This window comes from Panthera tigris, chromosome F3 (genome assembly GCF_018350195.1).
Source record: "Panthera tigris isolate Pti1 chromosome F3, P.tigris_Pti1_mat1.1, whole genome shotgun sequence".
Lineage (NCBI taxonomy): Eukaryota > Metazoa > Chordata > Mammalia > Carnivora > Felidae > Panthera > Panthera tigris.
In genome coordinates this window covers 16,874,495-16,896,770 of record NC_056678.1, presented here as the reverse complement: position 1 = coordinate 16,896,770, position 22,276 = coordinate 16,874,495, and the positions used below count along the sequence as shown (strand labels likewise).

Genomic DNA, 22,276 nt, shown 5'->3' with positions numbered 1-22,276 from the left:
TGGAATATGCTGATTAAAAGAATTATTGCATACACTCTCAATTAAAAACTACAATGTTTCTCATTAACACTATGCTGCATACCAGTGACCATTTCTTCAAAGATTCTGTAGGTATTTCTGTATTTCCAGTTATTTTTATAAGCAATGGCAACAACTGCATAATTGTTATTATACAAAGTGTGAGAAACTAGACTGAATTTCTAGCCATCTTGTGATACAGCTTGAAAGCAACTTTGTGAGTATGTTTAGAATGCAAGCTTGCCACGTGACCCTTCTAAGATGAGGGTAGATAATGTAGGAAAAAAATTCTAGGTTTTGAGCTTTCTAGTTATTTGGGTCACTATCTCTTTTTCTCATGGTAAGGTATTTCCAAATAAATATGAACTTATATTTAATTAACCCTCTGTTAAATGTGAGAACAGATTTCTCAGAAAGATGTTCTTCTCAGTGAAGTTTAATCAATATACTGTAACGTGTTTAATAGGACTACAGGTCTAAAATGCTAAACTATGATATACACAAAGATTACTTTGTAGAAGACAAAGTTTCACCACCCGTGGCTTCAGCTTTAGCTTCTCATCAGAGTGATTATAAAGGCTCCTTTTAGAAGAAAAGGGATTCTGGGGCACCTAGGTGGCTCAGTCAGTTGGGCGTCTGACTTTTGATTTTGGCTCAGGTCATGATCTCATGGTCATGGGATTGGGCCCTGCACTGGGCTCTGTGCTGACAGCACAGAGCTTGCTTGGGATTCTCTCTCTCCCTCTCTCTCTGCCCCTCCCCTGCTGGCTCTCTCTCACGCTCTTTTGCTCTCTCACAAAATAGATAAACAAACGTTAAAAAAAAAATACATTTAGAAGAAACGGGATTCTGAACCTTGGTGAAGACATCAATGTCACTGCCTACAACAGCCTCTTGTGTTAGAGAGCTATTTTAGACACTAGGTAGGTTTTGTAGCAGAACAAGGGCCCTGGGAATTTGTGGCCATGAAGTGCTTGATTATCACAGAGAATACCAAGAAGATGGGCCATGGAGAAATCAAAGAAAGAGGATAACAAGGAAAAGATCAAGAAGGCCACAAACAGATGATAATGCAATGGAGGAAGATATCAAACTCAAAGTTAAATAAAGTGATTTATTACAATACATCATTGTCATCATTAGAATCAAGTTATCAGAATCAGGACCACGAATCTACTATAATCGCTCTTCGTGTCCAGAATGCAAACGTAAAAGAAATGCTTGTTTGTGTTTTAAACTTGCTGGACCTCTTTGCCACATGTGACGGCACTGCTTCTTCCTTCCTGAAAATCAGAGATCCGCCAAGAATTCCTCCTCCTCATCAATCCTTTCAATATCTGGAATTCAGTTCTTGGGCTCTATACTGTTTTACTCTATTTTTCTTAGATGATCTCATCTACTCTCATGATTTCAGCAGTGATTTTCCCCCCAGCATCAGTCTCCAGCATCCAACTGGATGGCGGACAGCTTCACTCAGATGTCCCCAAAATATCCCAAACCCAAAGAATTCAAAACAAAATTCATCATCAACTCCTAATCATTTTTCTCCGTTCAATCTCAATGGATGTTATTTTCTTTCTCAGCTAAAAATCCAAGTAATTCAGTCACCAAAGCTAGAAAATTAGACATATTACTTTTGACTCTTCCTTTGTTAATCCTTCCATAAAACTTAACCAATTTGCCTCCTGCATGCTTCTTATTCTGCTTCTTTTTCTCTGGCTCTCAACATCTCTCATTTAGACTGATATTTCCTAACTGGTCTCTCTGCTCCTGCTTGCTCCCTTCAATTACCCTCTACAAGGTATAAGAAGAATTTATCTGAAATGAACATCTCACTATCTTTCCCTTGTTTCAAACTGATCAATGGCACCTCCTTACCTTTAGAATAAAGCCCACATTTCTTGACATGATTAGAGTCTTTATAATTTGGTCCCTGCCCATCTTTTTATTTAAAAAAATTTTTTTTAATGTTTATTTGAGAGAGAGAGAGAGAGAGAGAGAGAGAGAGAGAGAGAGAGAGAGGAGGGAGGGCAGACAGACAGAGACACAGAATCCAAAGCAGGCTCCAGGCTCTGAGCTGTCAGCACAGAGCCCAACACAGGGCTCAAATTCACAAACTGTGAGATCATGACCTGAGCTGAAGTCAGACACTTAACCGACTGAGCCACCCAGGCACCCCTGGTCCCTGCCCATCTAACCATTTTACCTCATACCTCTTCCTAGCATAAATTTTCCGACAGTAACTGAACAAAAACTGTAATTTCATATTGTTCCCTTTATATGCTGTGCCCTTATGTGTTTCCATGCATTTGTTCATGTTCGTGTTTAGCTATCTCTACTCCCCCCCCCCACCTTTCCCAACCTAAATTATTTATGTCTTGGCAAGGTTACCATCTCCTCCAGAAAGTCTTTCCTGAAAGTTCTGGCAGAGCTGGGTTGGGTAATTCTCCTTTCTGTGCTCTTACTCTGTGTATTGCTTTTACTTAGCATACCATAAGGTCTTTAGTGACCGTCAGAAAAATCCATAAAGACACATAAAAAGAATAAGTATGTGCCTATAGTACTGGTGTCCCACCCTGAACTATGAGGCCTTCCAGAACACAAATAATAAATTATTCATATTTGTAACTGCACTTCCTAGCCCAGCACTGACAGACCGATGATCAATAAATGTTCTGTTAAATGAAGGTGACTGAAAGGAAAGAGAGTATACAAAAATAAACTGCAGAAAAGAGAAGACTTCCTTGCCATATTCCTTCATAATGGTCCTAGTCCTGCTCATATTTGAGCAGTTACACTGACTTCTTTATTTCTAGAGGGTTCTCTTTAAAAATAACTCCAAATAAGCAATTTATTCCCTTCTTGCTAGCAATATTAATTCAATTGAGAAACCGTCCTGTACTTGACATCAGATCTCTTACTTTATCACCAAAGGTACATTTTAAAAAAGATATGCCATGTGTAATCTCCATCAGATAAATGGAAAATGGGAAGGAAGAAGAAAACCAAGTAGAAAATAAAATAAACTTGGAAGCACCATGCCATTTATCACATGGAAAATTACTTACATGCAGCAGCAATACAGCAGCAAGAAAGGACTGTCCCTGACAGTACCCAATGTCTTCATCGTAGACAGAGTAGGCCTAGAGAAAAGACGCAGAGAAAGAAATACTGTAAATATTCACAGATTTTAATGTACGTTAACATCAGGCTACTACTTGAACTTGTCCCTAGGCTGTGCACCACAATTGCAACTTAAATGTGTGAATCATTAGCACAGTGGGATCCTCAAAGATGCTATATAGTTTCTAAAGCAATTCTAAATGCCCCATTATCTCCAGGTTCATCTTCAGAATTTGGAATAAAGAGATATTCAGAACACCTACTTTTCAAAGATCCATTACGGTTTATAGTCAGGCAAATGAGACCATGGAAGGCAGGAGCAAAGGGTAGAAGAGGGTGGGTAGGTTCTAGAGTAGTTGTGGAGTTCTAATGCAAAGACAAATATACCGATGGTGCTGTCTGAATCCTGGATATGTATCCCATCCCATGTATCCCATCTATGTGTTGTGCTTCGTTTTAGTGAGGGGATTTCTATTTAATGCATTTAATACAATGCATTATGATTCTGTAAGTCTAAAAACTGTCTCTGTCCAGGGCAGTGGTTATCAAAGATTACTAGGAAGAGTCACCACTGGGAGGAGGGGAAGTGTAGTAGCTCCCATATGCCAAAGTAGTTAAAGTACCGGATCTGAAACATTTTTTAATTAAAAAAACAAAAGAAAACAACTTTCTTGAAATAGAGTTTGTATTCAGTGAAAAGCATACATTAGTCACACAATTCCTTGAACTGGGTCACTTATGTAACCCCATTATTAAAGAATATTTCCATCATTCCATAACATCCCTCATGCCTCTTTGCAGTCAAACCACCTCCCCTAGGCAACCCCTGATCTGGTTTTTCTCACAACATATTATTAGCTTTGATTTTTTTAAACACTCTCATGCAAATGTAATCATTTAATATAAACTCTTTCGTGTCTGGCTTCTTTTACTCAGTATAATGTTTCTGAGATTCTTCCATGTGGTTGTGTACATTAGCAGGCCATTCCTCTTCACTGATGAGTACTATTCTACTGTGTAAACATACCACAATCTGTTTATCCGTTCTCTCACTGATGAACATTTGGGCTTCTTTGTTTTTGGTTAGTAAGAATAAAGCTGCTATCTATACACAAGGGTTTTTCATGGATATAGATTTTCATTCTCTTTAGGTAAATACCTAGGGGTGGAAGTTCAAGGTTGAAATGACAAGTGTCTGTTTAACTTGTTTATAACAAGTTGCCAAAGTGTCTACCCAAGTGGTTGTCACTCAGTTTTCACACCCACACCAGCAAACTATGAATATTTAATGCTTCACATCCTTGTCAATACTTGATACTGCTAGTCTCTTTCTCTTTATTAATTCCTATGGTTTTAATTCGCATTTCCCCGATGGCTAAAGATGTAGGGTGTACCATCACATGCTTTTAGGCAACTGATATATATTCTTTTGTGACACTCTCTTCAAGCTCTTGCTCACTTGTTTCATTAGGTTGTTTGTCTTATTACTGTTGATTCATGGGAATTCTTGATACATTCTGTTTACAAGTCACTGCCAGACACATGTGTTACCAATATTTTCCCCTAGTCTGTGCCCTGCCTTTTTCACCCTCCTAATGATGTCTTTTGAAGTACTATTGTTCTCTCTTAACCTTCTTCTGCTAATGATGATATTATCACACTCTCTTCTAATGAGAGAAAAATTGGATCATGGAAACATTACCTAATGAATCTGAAAGGAGCTTTTTCTTCATTATCACCAATTTCCAGAGCTCTGCCTAATTTTAAGAATTGAAAGATGCATTAGCATCCTTTTACTTATTTAATTTTCTTTGATTTATACAGTTATAGTTCTGATTGCTTAATTTGTACTTTTATCCAGAGCTCATGGGTGTGTGTATTAGGGACTGGAAGAAGGATTACAGACAGAAAAGAAAAAGGAACAAAAAAGGAAGAAAGAGGGAAAAGGTTCTAATTCTATCCCAATTTGGAGCATTGCTGATGGTGCTCTGTCACTTCCTTTTTCATGAACAAGGAACAAGGAACTCTGGGCTTTGTTGATGAGACAGCACGTTACAGAATGGCAAATATATTTTCAAGGCTTCCCCTTCCCCATGAAAGATGTCAGTTAGGATTCTTTAAAACTGTGGATCTCCAAAAGCCGCCCATGCTTCACCGACCCTGACATCATTTTAACAAATGTTTGATCTATTTACTGAGGGATAGTTAATGTTTACTGAGAAGTGTGCTGTTTATATGCTCATTTGTGTTACAAGAGAACTCTAACAGAAAATAAAGGTCCATGATACATCAGACAGAGAAGGTATGAATTCAGTGACTCCACACACTATTCTTTAACTAGACAGCTAAGGCTAAAAGTGCACATCAGTAATGCAATGATCTTACTTTCTACTTGTTTTATGGTTCTTAGTTAGGTTAGAAGCAAAAATGACTTTTCAGACACCACTTGCTAAATTGATTTTATGATTCACAGTTTAAAAAACAGCATTCTAGCAAGTTCTTATCCTTGGAGTCCTTCCAAGCACTGTTTTGGCTTTAGTATAAGCCTTCTCTAACTGAGGTGAACTGAATCCTCTCCCTTTATTCGAAACTTGCCTCCCTTTGCACCAAATCTCTCCCCATTCCTCACTTTAAGTGCATCTCTGGCCAGATGCTTGCTCCATCCGACTTTTAAAAACCGTCTCTACACCACTTCTGTAATGGAGTAGCAGCTCCTACTGGACCAATCTTCCCTCTGGCAACAAATTTAAACTGTGTCTGGACAATTATATAAAACAGCTACCTGAAGACACTGAAGAGCTAAACAAAAGCAGTCAGAAACTTAGCGGGGAGAATAAACTTGGAAGAAGGGAACGACACTGGGTAATATTCCCATTCTTTATGGCTTTTGCTAAAGATCAGGCACCAGGGCTACTGCATCGGATGGCTAAAACTTGGATATAAAACAGTAGTCTTATTGGCTAGAAGACCCAGAGAACAGATTGGAGAAAAAGCTATAAAGTGGGGGTGGAAATTCTGGAACAAAGAGTAACAGGAGAGAAGCCCTTACTATACTCACTGTAAAACTACAATATTCAAGATAGTATAAAACTGACAGAAGGGTAGACAAATAATCAGTAAACAACAAAAAGCCTAGAAGTACAGGCACGCTTATAAAATTATTTGATTCCAGCAAAGTTACCAAGATAATACAATGAGGAAAATAAAATTGTTTATATGTATCAACTTGCAAGTATATGAAAATTGTTTCAATAAATATGCTCAAATAGTTGGATATCTATATGAGGAAAATAATGAACTTGGATCCCTACCTTACTTCACACACAAAAATTAATTTCAGACTTATCACAGTTCTAAACATAAAACTAAAACTATAAAGCTACTCAACGAAAACACAGAATATCTTTGTAATTTGGTAAAGGCAAAGGTTTTTTTAACCAGGACACAGAAGTGCTAACTATAAAAGAATAAACTGATATATTATCAAATTTTTAAAAACCTCTAATGATGAAAAGGCATTGTTAAAAAAATAAATAGGTAAACCACAGACTGGGAAGATATTTGCAAACAGATCTGGAAAAAGTCTTGCAACACGTACATAAAGGTCTTCTACAGCTCAATGTCGAACAACTCAAATTTTAAAAACAAAAGATCCGAAGAGACATTTCACAAAGGGTTATCTATGAATGGCCAGTAAGACCATGGCCAAGTGTTCAACATCATTAGACAATAAATTAAAATGAAATGAGAACCACTGTGAGATATTACTATGTAGCCACCAGAAACTAAAATAAAAAGACCAATACACTAAATGTCAGTATCCTTGGATTCTCAAACACTGTTGGTAGGAGTGTAAAATAGTAAAACTACTTTGTAAAATTGACAGTTTTCTAGAAAACTAAATATACACCTACCCTATGACTCAGCAATTCCGTATCTACGTATTTACCCAAGAGAAATGAATGCAAATGTATACAACAAAGACTGATAGAGAGTTGAGATATATTCCTAACAGGTTTATTTATTATAGCCCCAAACTGTAAGCAGCCTCAGGTATCCCGTAGCAGGGAAGCGTATAAACACGGTATATTCATACAATGAAACACTCCTCCCTCAGCAAGAAAAAAAGTGACAAATCACTTACTTATACCTGTAGCACGGAAATCTTAGAACTATTACGCTGTGTGAACTACATCTCACATGAAAATGATTCTCCTCCATGGTTCCACTAACATAAAGTTGTACAAGTCAAAGTGATACAGGGTTAAAAAAATCAAAACAAAGATTGCTTCTGGGGGAAGGGTCAGGGATGAACTGCGAACACATGACGAAGCTTCAATGTCTTGGACACAAGTTTGCATTTGTCAAAATTAATGAAACGGCACTCCTAGTATTTGTACACTTCACTGATAAGAAGTTGTACCTGCAGAGGAAAACTGTTAGCAAATATTGAGCTCTAGCTAATAATATACCTGCTGCACTATTAGGCATAAGGTATAAAGACACATAAAGGCAATTTACTTTCAAATGCCTGAAAATATTAAAAGGGATTGATCAATTGAATAGCAGGTAGATGGATCGACAGATAAGTGATCAAGAAAATGTAACAAAATATTAACTGTAGAACCCAGGTGGTGAGTTGGTGGATGTTTCCTGTACAATTCTTTGTAATTTTTTTAAATATATTTGAACATTGTCATAACAGTTTTGGGGGAAAACAATCTGTGGCTGCACCCTGTCTCTGCTCTCTGCTCTGAACTATAGCCCACTTTTCTGGCGGGGTTCCCAAGAGTACTTTCAATATTCATTCAGCAAGCCAGTATTTACTGAGCATCTATTATGTAATTAAATACTGTGCTTTGTGAGGTGGATGCAACGATGAAAAGACATGGTCCACGCACCTCAGCTCAGAGTCTCGTGGAAGGATTGATTCGGTGTGTGCAGTGAAACCAAGCACAGTGAGAGAAGCGCTGCCAGAGAGGTGGGAGCTCAGAGGGAAAGGGTGAGCAGCCTCATCGTGTAAGAAGCAGAGTTAAAGGCAAGAAAGACATAACACAAGGTGATGTTGTTTTAATCTTACAAAAGAAAAAAAAGGGATGGGACCAGAACTGCTGGAGACTTGGCCTCACAAGCTTGAAGGAAGAATATGGAGATTCCTTAGGCATGCTGCAGGGGAAAGGCATGTACAAAGGCACGAGAGAGCCTCTATTATGGGCCAGATACTGCGCTAAATGCTTTTCTGTGTTCTCAATCAATTCACACAAAGCATATGAGATAAGAGAAGCAGGTTTAGAGAAAGTAAACAACTTGGGCAGAGACACAAAGCTAGAGCCAGGATTTCAACCCAAATCTGTTTAAATACAGAGCCTGTATGCTTAATACCTATATTATATCCCCCCCCCCACCCCCCAAATTCATATGTTGAAACCTAATCCAAAATGTGATGGTATTGGGACATGGGGCCATCCAGGGGTGATAAGGTCAGGAGGGTAGAGCTCTCGTGAATGGGATTAGCGTCCTTATAAAAAAGATCCCAGAGTGTTCCCTTGTCTCTTCTGTCATGTGAGGACACAGCAAGAGGACGGCCATCTACGAACCAGGAAGCAAGCCCATACCACACACTGAATCTACCAGCACCTTGATCTTGAATTTCCCAGCCTCAAGAATTATGAGAAACAAATTGTTGTTCAAGCTACCCAGTGAATGCTATTTTCGTTACAGCAGCCTGAAGAGACTAAGACAATCATTTAGACTCACTCTGTGCAGAGTTATTCTTCTTAGACATTTATGCATTTGGGTCCATAAACGATGGAAGGGCCTATCTTCTGATTTGCCTTGGGGGTCAAAAGGGTTGGGGGATAAGACTCCACAGTCTCAAGAGAAATGACAATTCTTCTTTTATTTAAAAAAAAATTTTTTTTTAACGTTTATTTATTTTTGAGACAGAGACACAGCATGAACGGGGGAGGGGCAGAGAGAGAGGGAGACACAGAATCGGAAGCAAGCTCCAGGCTCTGAGCCATCAGCCCAGAGCCCGACGCAGGGCTCGAACTCGTGGACTGCAAGATCGTGACCTGAGCTGAAGTAGGACGCTTAACCGACTGAGCCACCCAGGCGCCCCGAGAAATGACAATTCTTGATGACATTTTGACAAATCTTGATTCTTGTTTAATCTTTTTCAATCTATGACTTCTGGGTTTAGGGAAGGAGAACTTTTAATTTCTCTATGTAATATATTTATTAACATGCTCACTACAGGCTAGAACTTAGACATAACGTGATATTTGTAAGGCATAATCTAGTTGGTGCTAACATTTATCTATAAATGTAAGTTCTTCTTTATCAAATAAATATAGAAAACACTTGATTTTTTTTTAAAGTGTGGGATGCTAACTTTGAAAATAATTTCCCACAGGGTAGTGGGACTTTCTTTACCAACCCAAACACACACAAAATAACCAGTACTGATCTTGAATTACCTTAAAAACATTAGGGAAAATTTTAGTCTTACAGCTAAATTGTATCTAAAGATTAATCTACAATCTTCTTCCTCCCAAAATACTCTCTCACACACAAACCTTTACTAGGTTGATGCAGGAAACACAGAATGACAGTTCTCTTTTGTCCCAGGAATGGATAACATACAGGTATCTATTGTCTATTTCATCACACAAACACACTTATAGGTAAAGAGGAAGGAAGCTCAGATTCACAGGAAAAAATGAAAAGGAAATCAGAACATGTACTCTAAGAAGCCAGAGAGGCTGTGATGTGGGCATACAAGAGAGGATCAAACTTCTGAAACATATCCCTATTTAGCTCTTGGCAGTGCTAAAGGAACTGATATATTTGCTGATGAACTGGCTACTGATAGACAAACAGTTTCATCTACTACCTGCAATGAGCTTCTGCCAAAATGAAATCAAAACAAACAAACCAGCCTTTGGACTGTTCTTGGCACCAAGAGCCCTTCAATGAGTATGTCATGGAAACAACCAAGTGTAAAATATGTGGAAATAAGTTTATTTATAGACTAAAAAGAGATCTGTTCTCATACAATCTAAGAGACAAAAAGAGATACCAAGGAAAAACTATGTTTAAATAGTGCCACGAAAAGCTAAATGAAAAGATGTCACAGAGTGACAAGAACCGTAAGACACCTGGCTGTCTAAAAGAAATTAGGGTAACCTTTAAAGAAAAGATTATTTAATACAGCACATAACACACATGGCTTTGCAAAGAATCCTTTAGCATTAATTTCTCTGACCGCAAAATAGCCACTAACATTTATTGATAATTGCTGCCCATTGTTCTAGGTGTTTATATAAATGTATTTAATCCTTAACAAAAACCCTCTGAATTAAGTACTATTAATATATCCATTAAAATTTTTTTTCCACATTTTTAATTTATTTTTGAGAGAGAGAGAAAGAGAGAGAGAGAGAGAGAGAGCACAAGTGGGGGAGGGTCAGAGAGAAAGGAAGACACAGAATCCAAAGCAGGCTCCAGGCTCTGAGCTGTCAGCACAGAGCCCGATGTGGGGCTCGAACTCACACACCACAAGATCATGACCTGAGCTGAAGTCAGACACTTAACCGACTGAGCCACCCAGGCGCGCCAATACATCCATTTTATAGAAGAAGGAACAGAGGCACAAAAAGCTAAATTACTTGCCCAGGGTCACCCAGTTAGTAAGCAGCAGGCTAGAATTCAAACTCAGGCAGCCTGGCTTCGGATCTCGAGGTCTTAGCTACTCTTACTATGTAGACTCTGGATCTTAGTGATTGTTGACAAATGTGGCAGAGTTCGGGTGAGCAACCGCAGAACTTAATGATAAAACATAAATTTTTCTTTCTGTGTTGTATTCAGTACACAGTCATAAACTAATCAGAGATGTGGGTTTATTTAAAGAAGGTAGAAGAATGGTAATCACCAAGTTTAGGAGAGTGGCTGACTCTGGTGGGGTGGAGGAAGATTGACTCTGAGAAGACACCTGGAAGTATCCAAAGATATTGGTAATACTGTATTTCCTAAGCTGTTGGCATAAGGATGTTACTTCTATTATTGACTTTTAAAACTCAGAAATACAAATCATGTTTTCTCATTTGAATGTATATTTCATAATTTTAAACATCTAACTAAAATTTTTAAAAGCTTACTACTTATTAGTAATTTTCCAGTCGATGATTTGTGATAAGATTTCAAATTGGGTGACATCTCTAGAAAACAGATATATGAAAAACACATACCAAGGCTCTGCTGGAGTTTAACATAAGTGATTAAAATAGTGAGGTAAAAAAAATAAATAAAATAAAATAGTGAGGTAGATAACCACTGGAAACTACTCTTCTTGGAGAAAATTATACCTATGCACAGTAGATTCTCATTCCTTGCAGCTGTTTGCTCTATAAAGTTGCTGTGAACACTGAATTAGCAGATACTGAATCGATGCCCCAAAGCGGGAAACAGAGGATTAGGCTTCTGGGAGCCCCTGGTCAATCAATCCACCATAACCTTGTTTTATGTCTATGTGTATTTCTATTTAAAGACACTTTATTTGATACTTATTGTTCATTAGTTCATATTGAAATCATGGGCAATATCACTACCACTCAACAAAGCTTAATGAACACACATATTTTCCATATGGTACGTCATGGCCTTCTTGTGTTTTGTGCTTGGCATTGCTAGATAGCACTTCACTATACTTGGTGGCCATTTTAAACAGCATAATCACCAACACCAGAATCACAAAAAGCACAAAAATGAGGTACTAAACTTCAAAAAAGAACTGTTATTTATAGAATGAGAGTTGAAACAAGAAGACAGACAATTACCTGGTTTCATGTGAACTTTGGAATGTATACATCAGGTCTCAAATTTTTCAACACAGTGGAGAGGTACATCAATCAATGATCACAAAAATAGCGAGGGTACGGATTTGGGGGTTACAAATAAATCTTGGTGAATAGGCAAATTTGCAAATATGGAATCTATGAATAATGGAGATCTACTGTGTGTGTGTGTGCATACGTGTGTGTGTGTGTGTGTGTGTGTGTGTGTGTGTGTACCCTCTTAGATAACATCTGTATCTAATTGTATTTATCTATATATCTTAGAAATATATAAATACATCTTTGGGAATGCACACACACTGATATCCAGAATTAAGTTGACATCATTTATTTCTGAATTAGCCCACAAAAAGCAAATCAATATAAAATGTTTTTCATGAACAAAACCAAAATTTTTAGTGATTAGAATAATGAATAATTAGTTTTAAGAAGGGCCATAAACATTAGAAATACCAAGTAAATAAAAAGGTAATGTAGATGTATTCTCACACCACAATTTGAAGTTTTAAAATTTGGGACTAAATCAATATTTTTATAAAAATTTTCAGTACCAAACATTCCTCATCGTATTCCTTTTCCTCCAAGCCTTTAGAGTCATTATGAATGACATATCTTCCTATTCCTTTAGAATTCAGTACAGACAGTCCATAGTAATCAACAGTTCATTTACCAGTATTTTCTTTGAAATTCGGCATGTGTTTTCCTATAAAAGCAATATGGTTACGAGGCTCTCAGATTCGCTTCCAAACTATAAAACTGGCCCCTAACTATAGGACCCAGGACAGTAGCTTTTTATGGTAAAGTGTTCTAAAATCATTGTTCGTCAAAAAATTTACTTACAAGTTTTCTAATAGTGGATCTGAATGCCAAACACTTCAAATTCCACTTCTGCCTCTTACAATAATTAGTTAACTTCCCTAAGTTTCAAACACTTTGAGGCAATAAATATTTGTGGAGAGTTTTTTTGAAAGACTGGTCTAAGCAGTGAACAAAATGGACAAAACACCTGCTCTCACAAAGCTTGTTTTTTTATTGGAAAAAGACAACAGTGTAAGTAAGTGTGAAGGTAAGTGCAGTGGCAAAACGTAACACAGGGGAAGGGGCTAAGGAATGCTGGACTCGGAGGACACTGCAAGTGTAAGAGGGGGGTTAGGGCAGACAGTGCTGGGCAAGTAACACTGGAGCAAGAAGTCAAGACAGGCAGAAGAGCAAGCCATGCAGACAGATCTCTGGGAGAAGTGTTCTGAGCAGAGGGAACAGTCGGTGCAAGGGCTCTGATGGGGGAGCAAGCCTGGCATGTGTGTGACTAGGACAGAGTTCATGATGCAGAGAACAGTCATACGTGAAGTTTACAACCTTGTAAACCTCTGTAAGGACTTAAGCTTTAAAAATGAATGAAACAGAAAAACCAGGTGGAGAGCTGTAGTTTTAGACCAGGGTGGCTACAGTGGAAGTAATGAGATGCAGTCTGGATGTATTGTGAGGATAGAGCCAATAAGATTTCCTAATGGATGAGATGTGTTGTGAAAGACAGTCCTGCACAACCTGTTGACCTCTGCACGGTTGCAAAAGAGTATGCTGCAGCCCTGGGATATTTTCTCACATGGAGGTAAGGAGCCCTTACTCCCTGTGCTGGGCTTATCACCTTGTTTGGTCATCTTTCCCGATTCCAGGCTTGATGCATACTTCTTTATAAGTGTGTATGTCATATGGCACCTGGTCAACCCCACAGTTATCCACAGTCTCTAGGGGGAGGGAATGGGCTCTTTCTTCTGCAGCACAGAAGAGGTGCATGCAGACCATCTCCCTGTGATAGGCATCTTGGAGGACTGACACTCACTACTGAAGTTGACCTTGCTCTTTTTTCTATGAGGGGAAAGTATTGCTCCATCCAGTGGCTGTGTGAGCTGTGTCTTTCTTAGTAACCTCAACACTTGCAAACTATGCCGTGGGTTGACATCCTGGGACCTCTGCTTCTAGTGGTAGCTAACACTTTCTCAACTTAAGTGTAAGAGAAAGAAAGGAGAGTCAAAAACAATGCAAGGTTTCTAGCCTGAGCAATGGGAAGAATGGAGTTACTATTAACTAAGATGACGATGTTTTATGATTTGGAATATGTTTGTCTTCTGACAAGATCATCTTCAATAAAGTAATACAGGTGAAATCCTGACTGAAGTGGGTTTAGTAAATAGTTGGAGGAGAGAAACTGGTTAGAGCAGGTATAGACAAATCTTTTGAGGCCTTCTGTGATAAAGGGGAGCAGATTATCTTCATCTGTAACACAAAGGTAAAAATAAAAACCACTGTATAAACTTGCCTGAGGATTAAACAGCGCCTGGGCACAGCATGAGGTGAATAATAGTAGCAATGACAGGCTGATGTCAAGGAGGACTACAATGTCCTTCTTCCACATATCCCATTTGAGCCATCATCAGGATGAGTATGGAGCTGTCTGGATGAGGTCTCACTCACCATTACAATGCTTATGGATTCTTGTTTTATTAAAAAGTAGTCAAACTTCCCATTTCCTTCCAGAAGCCATCAGGCAAAGCAAGATAAACATGACACAGAGGGGTGGTCCGACATTATACTCTAACCAGGATGATGAGGCCATCCATGTGGGGAAGCGGATGGCCAAGAATAAGGAATCAATGGAGTGACACACATGGGATGTTAGAGCCTGACCACTGTAAAGAGGCCATCTGTGCAAGACAGGAGAGGCCACAGCAATGGGAAGCTGGTTACATACAGGGATATTGATCAAATGGATAAATACATGAAAAATAATGAGAACTAGGTTTTTTCATTATTAGAGAAGGGAGTTAACAAATATAGGAAAAAGAACAGAATTCATTTGCTGATATTTAATTGAAATTGAAAGTATTCCTGTGAATCCCTAATTTTCAACATATGTAAAAAGGTATAAAAACAAATATGGGCAGTGACATCAGCAAAAAAGGCAGAGTAAGGATCTCTACAAATGTGCTCCTCCATAACAGCAGGAAAGATAGCAAAAATCGTTACAATCAGCTTTTCTAGTGCTCTGGAAATTGACTTAAGATTTGCAGCAACCTGAGGAACATTTATTACAGAAAAACGACCGAATCTCAGTAAGGACAGTGAACTTTGTGGCATTTTTTAACTTCCCTTAGCTCTACCTCTGCAGCCCCTTGATGACCTTGAAAACTAACACCTTGCTTTTGCAGTGAAAACAAGCATCCTGGAGACCATCAGGAGCAAAAGGGGATGGCTACAAATCCTGCAAAGAATCATTTGCAGAGAATGAGCATTGTTAGACCTGTGTGGTGGTTCCCCAAAGACCACTTGCAAGGCTCACCCAGTGTGAAAAGCCCTTTCCCCAGGGCATTTGTCAAAAACAATTACAAGTGATTGTTTAATTTTATGACTGCCTTCAGGTGGTAGATAAAAGTTGAAGCAGACAACAGACTTAACCAAAAGGTTTAAAAGGAAAAAGCTATAGAATGAGATGTCCATAAGGTCTTTGAAAAACTCAGACTTATTTCTGAGAATATAGAGGTCCACGTCCATGTGTAAAACTGTACAGGTGCCCAAAGCTTTGGGTAAGCTCAGAAAAGGCATGAGAAGGCTTTAGGCTCTCATTTCTGGCTGACATTGATTGAGGCTCTGCACAAGCAGGAAGTGAAGGTAAAATAGAATTGTTACCCGGTTAGCTGAATAATAAAAGTATGCCTAAGCACATCCACAGAGCCCCTTGGCAAAGAGTGGGAAAGTTACGGGTTCTAGGAAGTATAAGCAAACCTCTTTCTAATCATTAGCTAACCACCAAGCAGACTTCAGTGGCCACACATGACAAAGAATAGACTTTATATAATTAGTTCACAAAAGTCACCAAACTACTACAACAAAAACAACAAAACCTAGCGAATCCACAGAAAGAGAAAGTGGATTATTGATTGCCAGAGGCTGAGAGTAGGGATGCTGGAGAGTGACTTCTAATGGATACAGGTTTCCTTTTAGAGTGGTGGAATGTTCTAGAACGTAATAGTGATGATGGTTGCATAACTTCATGAATATACTAAAAACCACTAAAATGTACACTTATTTCAAGGGATGCATTTTATGGTATGTGAATTATTTCATTAAAAATACTGAAAAAACTGTTTGTATACAGACATGCAAATATGTGTCGATACATATATTCACACGCACATATATATTTCTTAGCTCTGTCCGGTGAGATGACTTGTGAGTAACTCATCCTAATATCAGTGAATACACCTAGTGTAGAAATCTTGGTTTTCTACGATTTTTAACTAAAGAAAGAAGGGATCCTTAGAGAAATGGTCTAGTTCTGGGGCAAAGGAAGCCTGGAGCATCTTTTTGGGCCAGAAAGAAAGGCAGTGCTCAGAGAATGATAGGATATGCCAAAACGCCAGCTTGAAGGTCTCCCACCGTCCAGTTGGGAACAATCTGAGCACCAAAACAAATAATTATAGTAAGAGAGTTAGTAATACACTGAATAAAATGAGAATTGATGAGTCTATGATAATATGTGTGTGTATGTGTGTGTATATATACATCCTGTATACACACACACACACAAATAAATAAATGCAAAGTCTGATGAAGAAGGTATGTTTATATAATTATTACTCCACCCCAAAATACTTCTTAATTGCAAAAGGTAAAAGAGAAACTTCACAGTGGAGAAGTCTGGTCAACAACACCTTATTTATGTGATCAAAGTGACCATCATCAGCTCAGGTCATGATCTCACGGTTTGTGAGTTCAAGCCCCGCATCGGGCTCTGTGCTGACAGCTCAGAGCCTGGAGCCTGCTTCTGATTCTGTGACTCCCTCTCTCTCTCTGCCCCTCCCCCACTCGTGCTCTGTCTCTGTCTCAGAAATCAACATTAAAAAAAAATTTTCAAAGTGACCATCATCAATTATGGGAAAACCTGCAGCTGTGTGCTACCTGAGAGGAGGAGATAAGAGATGTTTCTTTTGTGTTACTCTTGCCAAAAATGTATAACTTGAGTCCAACCATGCGGAAACATAAGACAAACCCAAATTGAGGGACATTTCAAAAAATGACTGGGCTATAATCTTCACAAGTACCAAATAAAGGAAGGAGTGAGAAACTATTCCAGATATCAAGAAGATGTCAACTAATAGAAAGGTATGATTCTGACCTAGGTCCTTTTTTCTGTAAAGGACGTTATGTGGACAGCTAGTGAAACCTGAATGAAGTCTAAGGCTTGGGTTGTAGCAGTACATCGATGTTCCTTTTTGATTTGGATGTTTCATTACAAGAGAATATTCTTGCTTCTTTGAAAACATCCTGAAGTATTTGGGGGTGATGCAGCATCATGTTGGCAAACCACTCTCAAACACTATAGGAAAACAAAATTATGTACTTGCAACTTTCCTATAAGTTTGACATTCTTTAAAAAATATATGGAAATATGGATGTATACATACATATATAAATAAATTCAGAATAATTTTGTCTGTTGATTCTAATAATAAAAAATTGGGGCTTAAAAAAGGTTATTAAGTTTATCCTATATGCTGGCAAAAAGAAGAGTATTAACATAAGCTCCAAAAATAGACTCCCTGATATGAAATAATCTAAACTCTGGCAAATATAAACATAGAAAACTAGATGTACTCACAAATATTCACTCATAAAGCAATTTTCTTATCTAACATAGCTGGCAAAATTCCTAGATGTAAGTTTCCTTTTATATAACACTTGAAAAAAAAAAAAAATAAAGCCCTTGGCAACAATTTAAAAGTGAACTGATATACTCATTTAAAAAAAGGAAATGTAAAATAGCTAGACTATCATATACTTAAAAAAACATTTAATGCCCCTATTATAAGTAAACTACCGTATGATTATGGGAAATTACCCAGAGTGTTTAGTTTATATCTTTGGACTTTTGATTAAAAAAAAAAAAATGGTACATGAAGGACAGCAAAAAGGAACTCTATAAAATAAAAACAACATCCTTGCTCTTTAAAGAGCTTATGTTGAGTAATTATTATAAACAAAATTATTTTATAGAAGAAGAAACTGTAGAGAGAGCTCTTGTAGTGTTTATATACATTACATTCTCATTTAAAATATCTGTTTGGTGACCATGAAAATGAACCTGTCTAATCTCCAACAGCAGAAAACATAATTGGTCCAAGTTGCCAACTGGTATGTCCTGAAATCCATCCTAACATTTGCACTAAGGCCACACTTCCCAGGGTATACTCCCAGCCAACGACTGAACACAACAAGACATTAAGGCAGGCCAGCTTCTGGGAGAAGTGGGACCCCACACACAACTTAGCCAAAGACTCCCATTGGCCTTGCCAAACATTCCTTATAAATGCACTACACTCCAAGACACTTCTACCTAATCTTACTTCCTATCTTCTTCCCTTGGGGTCAGACTAACATTGTAGTCCAATGGCTCTCCCAGCGTCTCCATTTTCTCTTACAGGCATCTCCCCTAATACACTGCTTACACATTTAATCCTGTTTTGGTGACAAGCTTCTGAGAGGACCTGGAATAACACAGTTTCATCAAGTCAACAGCACAGAGTTAATTATATTACATCATGTAGCCAGTACTGCACTCTGCTCTCTAAAACAAAGAAAAAGAAAATATCAGAGAGAACCTCTTCCCTCAAAGACTGAACACGCTGAAGAAAACACTTAAATGAAATTAATCAATGTTCAAACATAATCCATAATAATCATCTAAACTTTCTAGAGTATTTTTAATCTATAAATCACTGTGGGTAGAAGTGGGTAGAACAAGCTTCACAAGGGAAGTGGGCTAGTAAGATTTGGACAGATGGGAAGGAGGTGGAAAGCAATTCAGATTCACACCCTTCCTTGGTCTTTAAAAGATGCAGGAAAAGGTCTGGTTAAGGAGGAGGCTTCAAAGTTGTAAAGATATTGCCAACTGGATAACAATTAGTAAACAGGAAATAAGTCCCCATAATCTTGTAACTAATCTACTCAGGAATAAATGTGACTTTATTGTTTGGGATATTTAAGGCATTTGAATTTAGTATAGAGATCTCTATTTTGAGAAAAATCATAAATTCAGGAAACCATGAGTAGCATTTTATTTGAAGGCTCCTTGTGTTACGTCTTTGCAGGTTAGTTTTTTCTTTTCTATTTTAAAAAGTAATCTTTTCTTCTTTTCTCAAAGAATAATGTTGTTTTTGAAAGAGAATGACTATAATCAAACCCTTAGGATACACACCAATCCCTGTATTCTAATTTTACACATTTTTATCATCCTCATAATCCTACTCTTTCTCTTCCTTATTCTAGTAATGGTGTGATGGCTTCAATTAGCCTTTCAGTTGAAAGACGACGGGTTTCACAGAAACTACAAAGCTATTTCAGAAAAGCTCTTATGGGACCAAGCACATAAAGAAATTTTTAAAAATTTTTCAGACACTTTCAAGAGCATTACAAATCATTCATTCTCCTTCCAGGACTCCAGCTTCACAAACCTAACCTTTTATTGTTACAGTTTCAGAAGAAAAATCCATATTTAAAATAACATCATATCTTCCCAGTTGAGCTCTGACCCATAAAAAGTCTGTCCTATTAATATGTATAATAACAGGAACAAAAAAAAGACCCCACCCAAAAATAGTCCCTCATGTATTATTTAATACTAATAAAAAATGTTTTTGAAATACTATAAGCAAAAGCTAAGCATGAAGTTAACCCCTATATACACACACACACACACTGTGAAGCTTTCCAACTTTAAGTTGCTAAGATTTCTTTTATATGTGTATGTATATGTATGAGCATGCATTTGCTGTTCTAAATGGCTATAAACATAACTGTCCTTGGCAATGAAGAAGAAGTAGACAATTTGCCTAAAATAAAAAACGGAAAATGAGTGATTTAAGGGCAGGGAAACTAAATGAAACTCTTACCCTCAGAGATTAAGATTTATCAGTATGCAAATCTAGTACCATCTTTGTTCCACTGTAAACAAGAGGATCAGTGACTATTTCCCCTCTCCCACAGAAAATCTGAAACTATTAACGAACGCTTATCTAACGAAAAGTGTAAGGGGAACATTACGAAAATGTGATCTCTCATATCTCCTCACAGGAGCAAAATAATATTTCACAGAAGGGGAAATTTTTGGAAAAAGTGGTCTGCAACAATATTAAAAACAACTAAGCAGAGATTTCAGTGGTCTCATAGTGTCAAGGACACAGAAAGTAAGATGTGGAGCCCACCAAAGAGGAAGATTTCTAATAAATACCTCAGGCTTTTAGCTGAAATGCTGGAAGGTCTCACCCATGAAGCAAAAGATAGTACACACGGGGTCAAATGGATCCATTATACTCTATCTTCCTACCAGAAAAATACTAAATCTTCTTTGGAGTAAAATCATTCAAAGCCTTATATAATTTTTCACATACAAAATCCAGATTTCTATTAAAAAAAACCAAGCATGAAAGAAAATATGAGAAAATAAAAATCAAGAGATAATAGTAATATATGAACAGGTGATCAGATATTAGACTTTATCAGACTTGGACTTTAAAATACCTATGATTTGGGGTACGTGGGTGGCTCAGTCGGTTAAGCATCTGACTTCGGCCTAGGTCATGATCTCACCATTGCTGAGTTTGAGCCCCATGTCAGACTCTGTGCTGACAGCTCAGAGCCGGGAGCCTGTTTCAGATTCTATGTCTCCCTCTCTCTCTGCCCTTCCCCTACTCATGCTCTGTCTCAATCTCTCTCAAAAATAAACAAACATTAAAAAAAAAATACCTGTGATTAATCTGTACAAGAAAATAGGAAAAAAAACTCACAAAGGAGAATGGAATCTATTTTTAAAAAGAATCAAATAACAATTCCAGAACTGAAAAATAAAACAACCAAAATTAAGACTGCAATAGAGTAGAGAAAGGATTAGTAAAAAATATCCAGATGAAGACACAAAGGGCAGATGGAAACACAAAATGAAGACATAAGTGACACAGTAAAATATGAATATTTGGAAGTCCAGAATAAAGGAGCAAGGCCAAATAGAATTTAGAGAGATACTGGCTGAGCATTTCCTAAAAGTGACAGACTAAGTCAAGCCACATATTCAATAATGAAGTCAAGCCACATATTCAATAACGAACTCCAAGCAGTACAAATATAAAGAAAATCACAACTAGGGCACATTATTAAAAAAAACAAAAAACAAAAAATTGTTGAAAAACCAAAGATAAACCAAAAAATTTTAGAGCAGAGAGAAAAGATGTATTATATTAAAAAAGAAAACAAACATAAGATTCACAGCCATCTTTCAACAGAAATGATGAAGGCCTACAGACAATAGAATAACACCTTTAAAATGGTAGGCAAAACCCCATCTCAACCTAGAACTCCATATCAAATGACAATCTTTCCAAAATAAAGACAAAATGATAAGACCCTCACACAAATAAAAGAAATGCAGTAAGTTTCACTAGCAGATTTTTACTGAAGAAATATTAAAAACTTCCTCAATCCATGCTCATGGACTGGAAGAACAAATATGGTTAAAATGTCAATACTATCCAAAGCAATCTACATATTCAGTGTAATCCCTATCAAAATGACACCAGCATTTTCACAGAGCTACAACAAACAATTCTAAAATTTGTATGGAACCAGAAAAGACTCTGAATAGCCAAAACAATCTTGAAAAAGAAAACCAAAGCTGGAGGCATCACAATCCTGGACTTCAATCTGTATTACAAAATTCTAATCATCAAGACACTATGGTACTGGCATAAGAGCAGACATTCAGATCAATGGAACAGAATAGAGAACCCAGAAATGGACCCACAAACATATGGCCACCTAATCTTGGACAAAGCAGGAAAGAATATCCAATGGAATAAAGACAGTGTCTTCAGCAAGTGGTGCTGGGGAAACTGGACAGCGACATGCAGAAGAATGAACCTGGACCACGTTCTTACACCACACACAAAAATAAATTCAAAATGGATGAAAGACCTAAACGTAAGACAGGAAGCCATCAAAATCCTCGAGGAGAAAGCAGGCAGAAACCTCTTTGATGTTGGCTGCAGCAACTTCTTACTCAACATGTCTCCGGAGGGAAGGGAAACAAAAGCAAAAATGAACTAACGAGGACCTCATCAAAATAAACAGCTTCTGCACAGCAAAGGAAACAATCAACAAAACTAAAAGGCAACTGAAGGAATGGGAGAAGATATCTGCAAATGACATATCAGACAAAGGGTTAGTATCCAAAA

At 37.6% G+C, this 22,276-nt stretch overlaps 1 protein-coding gene across 9 annotated transcripts in view; it reads right to left on the bottom strand.

The window, feature by feature from the left end:
* The window catches only part of RABGAP1L (RAB GTPase activating protein 1 like), a 759,437-nt gene that overhangs the window by 293,610 nt on the left and 443,551 nt on the right, over positions 1 to 22,276 (bottom strand). For all 9 annotated transcript variants that reach the window (XM_042975849.1, XM_042975851.1, XM_042975848.1 and 6 more), the window contains one exon: positions 3,087 to 3,161. In XM_042975849.1, the coding sequence (XP_042831783.1) occupies positions 3,087 to 3,161 (75 nt within the window). The remainder of the gene's footprint in view (positions 1 to 3,086; positions 3,162 to 22,276) is intronic.